The 7,499-nt window shown below is 34.0% G+C and overlaps 1 protein-coding gene across 3 annotated transcripts in view; it reads left to right on the top strand.

The window, feature by feature from the left end:
* Positions 1-6,947, top strand: part of LOC106464171 (pantothenate kinase 1-like) — an 88,126-nt gene extending 81,179 nt beyond the window's left edge. For all 3 annotated transcript variants that reach the window (XM_013924292.2, XM_022391859.1, XM_022391860.1), the window contains 2 exons: positions 1,149-1,274; positions 6,424-6,947. In XM_013924292.2, coding sequence (XP_013779746.1) covers positions 1,149-1,274; positions 6,424-6,477 — 180 coding nt within the window. In that variant the 3' untranslated portion in view covers positions 6,478-6,947. The remainder of the gene's footprint in view (positions 1-1,148; positions 1,275-6,423) is intronic.
* Positions 6,948-7,499: the final 552 nt, after the last annotated feature.

Below are 7,499 nucleotides of genomic sequence, written 5' to 3'. Positions count from 1 at the left end.
CTTGCTACTGGCTTGTTTAAATCAACTGAGTTCGTGACCCGAAGTTGATCATAATAGTTTTCATGCTATAACTTTTAATATATTTTGTGTATCTTTTTTATGGAGTTTTCCCATTATTCATAGATGTTTCTGTATTGTTTCATGAGAGACATGCAATTTCAGGGCCATTTCACGAGTGTGTTGCCTTGGGGTAGACTTAACAAGCGTCTTTAGAGCATCAATATCAATTCCAACATGTCAACCCCTGCCGTCACAGTTATTAAGGCTAATGTCATCCGAACGAAATTTGCTGAACCATCGTTGACACTTACGAACGTTCAAAACATTTCCATAAACTTCTTTGATATTCTTTGTGGCTACAGAAGGTGTTGTTTCTCTTCTTGTATTCAAACAGCATTACATGCCGAATGTGTGTCTTGTCGTGTGCCATCACTAAGGGATTAGAGTATACTAAACTGTACACATTATATAGGCTGCATTATGTTTAGGTGGTTCATTTAAGTATTATACGTGATGTACGTTTTTGGAGGGGTGGTTAATGAAAGCGTTCCAAAATGCGACATTAATTTCTTGACGACCTAATAAAATGTGTTCATTTTCATATGGTGTTTGGTGAAGACAGTTAATTCATTTAGACAGTTACTAAATAAGCCAAATAATCTCATCAAAGATCTACTAAGTCCTAGTATTGTTAGGCTATACAATTTACATTCCTTATTCAAGCAGTTAGGTTTTGTTTTTGATGTTAGTTAATTTCAATTTAGTAATTCTGTAAGTTTTCAGTGGTTTTAACAGTTTTTATATTAAGTAAACATGTTTGTTCCAATGTTGCAATATTTCATTGTTATAAAAAATAAATATGAATCCCACTAATTCGATTTACCGCTTGCCACTGAGTTTTACTGGTTTCAAGGAGTTCCATCTTTCTTTAGTAACTCTGGACAAGGACAAATTGAAAGAATAGGTTAGGCTTCATATAGTTGTGGAGTGTATTATTAATGACATCTCAAAACACTATACATATTTCATTCTGCTCCACTGGCATATAGGTGGCCCATTGTAATATTAGGCACCCCTTTACTTTATGAAATTTGTGATTAGTCCATTACTAGTTTTAACAGAACTATTATATCTGTTTATATTTGCAGGGTATAGTAAAGGTGGTGTTTGTGGGAAATTTCCTTCGGGTAAATCCTATTTCTATGAAACTCTTGGCCTATGCAATGGACTTTTGGTCAAAAGGTACACTAAAAGCTCTCTTCTTAGAACATGAGGTAAGACTCTTTCGTATATTTATAAATTTTAGTTTCTACAACACAAAAATATTTTGATAACAGTTATCAAACTTATTGCATTTTATATTACATCTGAGTTTATAAACACATACAAATTGAGTGATGTTGGTTGCATTTGTGGCAAAATCTCTTGGCCACTAATTAGTAGAAAGAAAAAAATATTTATCACCAAGTTTTTTGCTTAAAATTTTGAGGATTATTAAATACTTTACTTAATATTATGAAATGGTAGTAAAATAGTATGAATTATGTGGGTATCTTGTCTTTCATAGGTAGGCTAGCAATGAGTGTACAATACACATTCAGTTCAAAAAGATTATATTAGTACATACATTTTAACAGGGAATTATCATTTTAGAACTTTAACTCTATACTCATGTTTACATGAAAAACACTGAAAGATCAGTGTGACATAAAATCTTCATCAAGTCCCAAGGTACTTTTCTTTGGTTGCATATACTAACCCTATGTACACTGGTGAGAATCGAAGTGCATGTGCAAAGACATTTTACATAGTGGCAATCAACATTGTATTATGTATTTGACATCAAGAGTTATCAACTATTCATTTTACCCTACATTGATGATTGAGAGAGAGTGCATGGTAGAGGATAGAGGGATACTGTAAAAAACTGTAGATATGCATTTTGGAGGTTCTAGAGGTTATGCAAATGCAATATGCAAACTGTATTATGGACAAAAATATTTTTATTGTTCACGTGAATATCACATTGTACTCCAACTTGTCAGAATCTAAGTTAGACTGATGTCAGCAATTCACAAATATATCTGAGTACAAATAATTTAGTAACACATCTAATTTTTGTGTACAACAGACGTACATATTACTAAAAGCTCGTCAAATATTATGTAGATGCACATACTAAATGTGGAATTATAGCCAACATTCCTTCTCCTGTGCAGGTCAGTCCAATAAACTGTGCACATTTGGTAAAATAGAAATCTTGCAATATTTTTGTTTATGGAAGAAGAATCTGTTATTCCTGATGTGACTCAACTATAGGTAGTGGCCAAAAAAAATGTAAACATCAATGTAAAGTCACTTAATAAGGTGTTGGGCCACCACATCTAGCGTCTGCAATTCTGTAGGAGGAATGCGACACTATTTTTCCATGAGAAAGTTAATCAACTCACGCCAAGTTGGTGGAAGTGGAAAACACTGTCTCGAGCATCATTTCAGAATATCCCTTACATGCTCGATTGGGTCCAGATCTGGTGACTGAGAAGGCCATGACATATGGATAACATCAGTGTCATGCTCTTCAAACCATTGGGTGACTATTTGTACTCTGTGGATGGGGGGCATTGGCATCTTGAAAGTCACCCCTCTCTGCAGGACAGAAATGCTGTAATATGGGGTGAAGATGATCACTCAGTACTGTTAAGTAACGATTGGCATCAACTTTGCCTTCTAAGTGTGAGTGCACCCAAACTATGTCAGGAAAATGTGCCCCACACCATTATGGAACCACCAGAACCCTTCACTCAGGGCTGTAGAGTTCTTTAGGTTGGTGCCACACATGCACTCGTCCATGTGTCAAGAACGTGGTGAAGGATGATTCATCTGACTATATCACATTTCCCCACTGCTCAGTAGTACATAGCCTGTGCTCTTTGCACCACTAGACATGCAACCGTGCATTGCCTGGTGTGTTGAGTGGTTTGTGCACTGAAACCCAATTATGGTATCCCATTCTGTAGAGTTCTCAGTGGACTGTTTTTGATGAAATTGGCTGCTCTTGCCCCAGTTTGAAATTAGGTCAATTGAACTGTGGTTTCTTGCCTGTTTTGCCTTGCATTTCGATTTAATGCTTGGACATCACAATCCTGGAGTTAGTGCTTCTGCCCACTGTTGCCCTTTGCTGATGATGACTTTCCCTCAGAGTTCCATGCTGACATCACCTTAGACACCATTGCTTGTGAAACATCAGCAGGTTGAGCTGTCTTGGTCATTGAAGCTCCTGCAAAATGTTCCCCAACAATCACCCCTTGTTCAAAGTCATTGAGGTCTCCTCTTGCAGCCATGATTATGGACAACCAGGCCTGTCCAGCATTTTTATACATGACCCTATGCATGCTGGAATACTAACTGCCTAATTAATGGAAGAGTCACACCTGTGTGGTATCCCCTACATTGCATATACTTGTTGTCCCTCATTTACTCAGGTGTTTCCATATTTTTGTCCACTACCTGTATGTCTGTGCTGTAGCAAGGAAATGCATATGCCAAATGCAATTGGATAACATGCGACATTTCCTGAAAATATTGACAAAAAAACATAAAATGTATATGTAAGTCATAAACAAAAATCTTTAAATTTGTAAGATGGCCTAGTTAAAATCTTAATAGTGTAACTCAAACAGAAAATTTTATAATTGCATGGTTTTAATGTAGCTTATGATTTATAATCTTATCTTGATGAAAGCTGCTTTATTGTTTTACTGCAGAAGTAGTTTGTCTGGTTCTTTAGCATATCCTTGTACACATCTGTTCTTTTAATGTTATTCTAGTCTTGTCAATTTACTCAAATTTATTGTGTAAAAAATTCAAAGTATTTTAAGTTTGTATTTGTTAAACTGAGTAATATTAAAAATTGTGTTATTTTCTTTGAACACAAAAATATGTGAATGATATTTGAACATTTGTAACCTAATTAAGTCAAAAAATTGAGTAATGCTTGGCTAATGTTATTTGGTGTTTAGATTTGTTTATCAAATATTTACCATATTACTATAAAATGAAAAGTTTTAAAATACTTTTTGTAACATTTCTAAGAACATTTAATATTCAATTGTTCCAAAATGCTACAAAGCAAAATATAATTCTTCTGAGTTTTAGCTGTTTTTCATACATTGTTGAACCTGAACTGGAAAATGTTAAGCATTCTGAGCCACTTACCAGCAAACATTCGTTTTTAACAGTGTCACTATTTTAGATTATTACCATTACTATAAAATGTTGACCATAATTACAGTACACATATTACAAAAATCACACCTAGTGTATTGTAAAGTTCTGGTATTCAGGTTTGCTTATGTTCAACAGGTAAACATGCTTGATGGTTAATTACCTCCCAATAAGTTGCTTCATAACCATGCCTGTTCCAGAATGTAGCACCCATGGACTACATGGGTAAAGCAGAAGGAGATTGCTGCCCATCCCTGCCTTGCCTCAAGTGGATAACTCAGTATGGTCTGCTTTTCAAATAATGGTTTGGTGGTCTCCCATTGCCCTGTCTCTGGTGATGACATTACTCTGGGTTCTTCACCGCATTGTCACCCTCCTTTCCTTGAGTGGAGTATGGGAGACCTTACCCCTTCCGGTTCCAAGCCTCTCATGTGGTTGATGATGGAAGCACCCTCCTGAATGCGTTCCACAAGGAAAAGGTTCAAACCATTCAATTGAGAGTAGGGCAGTGGTGTTATGTTGGTGTGACCTCCAGAGGAGTTGAGCTGTGGCTTCTTGATACTATTTACATAATGAAGGGAGTTGAACTATCACCTTATAAGATGTCGTGGCCTCTCACTTCCTTTTATACAAACACTGGAGTTGAGCCATCACCTTACTGGATGACATGGCCTCCTGATACACATTATATAAATACTGGAGTTGAGCCATCACAATTGCAGTTCATCCTTTCAATTGGGAGACCTCATCCTAGCTTCGTGTGGAAGTCAGTTCCCATGGTAGAGGTTTTGGATTAGAGTGAACCAATCAATATAAATCCTCACATTAGTATGGGTTGTCTATCTTCCTCACCCAATTGCTCCATCTGTGTCTTTGGTCACAGTGATGGTACGTGGAATTGTTCCAGTGCAATCCTTGACTATCCCTCGTTCTCTTCTTCCAGGGATGTTATTGCCTTTGGATGATGCCAGTGTAATCCCAGACCATCCCTCGTTCTCTTCTTCTGGGGATGTTATTGCCTTTGGATGTTGCTGGCCTGTGCCATGGTTGGGGGTGTTGATTACATGCGATAGATATCCTTTCGATACTGGATGTCAATTCCCAGATCAATAGATCAGTGATGGATGATCCTCATGGCATACCCACAAATTACTGTGTTACTGTGTTAAACTTGTAATAAAGATTTCTTCGTTACCCATTCAAACCATTTCCAAAGTATTAGTCTTGAATTGGATTCCTAGTTACCGAATTAAAGAGAATACAACACTAATTAAATAAAATAAAGGACAATAAACTTTGAAATACATTGCAGTTCTTACAAACAGAAAATAAAATTGGTAGAATGAAATATAATCGAATAAACTAAAATTCAGAAAAGAAATAAACTCTGAATTACAAAATTTGAAAATGAAATGGAAAACAACAAAACCCGAACTGGATATGAATCTTGAAATTTAAGCCTAATAAATATGTACATGTAAACAGTAAATGTAGTTAAAACCACATACATAAATTATTACAAAAGAAATAAAGTAGAAGTTATTAAAATGCTCATACATACGTATAATCGAATGTTGGTGTACTCATTAAATATCAAAATTATATATTATTTTGATATTGATACAGGCTCACAATGTGGTTTTACATGTGTATTAAAATATAAAAACAAGGTTTTTCTCCCTCATTGTTTGTTTTTGTTGTTTTTTTCGGTTACAATATCATAAACTGTTTTGGGTGGTAATACTATTGATATATGTACAAATATTATTGACTTAGATTTTATTCTCCAGTTTCATTATATTATTATAATCATAATAACTGTTGCATGATATTTATTTTAATTATTCAAATATTCGTAATTGATTGTCATTTAGTCCATAGATAGTCTAAAAATGTCTAAAGATGGTTGCTGAAATTATAAATTTAAGTGTGTTACAGGAAAGAAAAACAACATGGAAGAAGAGAACATGATTTTGTGTTTTATAGTATGTGTAGCACATTGCAATGCAATATAGAATCTATTGTAAATTTTTCATATTTCACTATTACTCACAAAGAAGCTTGAATCATCAAAACTTATTCTCATGGAATGATAGTATGAACCTTTTACTGATCTGATGTGAAATTATGTTAGTGTGATACTATCTTTGCAGTTTTATTATAACGATTTATAATAGAAGATTTGTCTTATCTCCACAGGGTTATTTTGGTGCCGTGGGATGTCTTATGGAATTAATGAAAACTGGTTGCTAAGAAATGTAACTAAAGTGACTCATAATAAGAACTAAAAAGCAGTATAATAAAGGTATCTGGAAAATATGACACCAGGAACTTTGTTGTGGATATAGTAGAGTGTACTTCTACTATAAAGAAATCACTTTTCCAGAAACTCAGACCATGCTTGTACAAGATCTCTATACATAAAGGAAACAGTGAACCACTATAAGAGAAATGTACAAGTACAGCATTATCAAGCCAGCAAAAAATAAGTAAAAATTAACTTCATTCTTTTCAGCTGTGAAATTGATAATTTAATTGTAATGTTGTACATTAAATTCAGTTAAATATTTCACATCTTGTGTCGTATTTACAATTATGACTGAAAAGTGAAGTGATATTCCCGAAACAGAGCCAAAAGCTGCTGTTGTACTAATGCTTTTTCTCTTATATTCTCAGAACTGTTTGGTAACAATATTAGTTTAGCATTTCCACTTCTTAATAACCTAGGATGAAATAGAAGATTGAGAAATGGGAAAGAATATGAACTGAATAATTTCATGGGATCACAAGCTTTTTATACAATTTTAGTAGTTCCAGCATCCCTTATGTTTTCAGTGTTTCATGGTGATTTTTGATTGTCTGTCTTTCTCCACCGTTCATTATAAATTTGGATGGTTGAGTATAATGAAATTAAAACTTTTTAATTGTGAAACAGAAACATTCATTCTGTTTGATATTTTTTGTTTTAAATATATATATATATATACATATATATAAACCGTGCTAGAATTAAATAATAAGTATTAGCTCCAATGAAACTTTTTTTGTGTGAAATTTAGTAAAATTTTTTTGATACTCTAATAAGATTTTGTTTTTGTGTTGTTGTTTAAGTGAGATTTCTCACCTGTTAACATTGGTATAAAACTAGGCATGTAAGAAGATATATTGAGACAAAGTATTTTTGGTGATCAGTATGTTGAGCTGTGTAAGGTATTTGATGTACATGTATGATTAAAAGATTATTGATATTACTTGACCATTGTACCTTATATTTA

This window comes from Limulus polyphemus, unplaced genomic scaffold, assembly GCF_000517525.1.
Source record: "Limulus polyphemus unplaced genomic scaffold, Limulus_polyphemus-2.1.2 Scaffold1577, whole genome shotgun sequence".
Lineage (NCBI taxonomy): Eukaryota > Metazoa > Arthropoda > Merostomata > Xiphosura > Limulidae > Limulus > Limulus polyphemus.
Note: the sequence above shows the minus strand (reverse complement) of the source record. Positions and strands in the feature narration are given on the sequence as shown.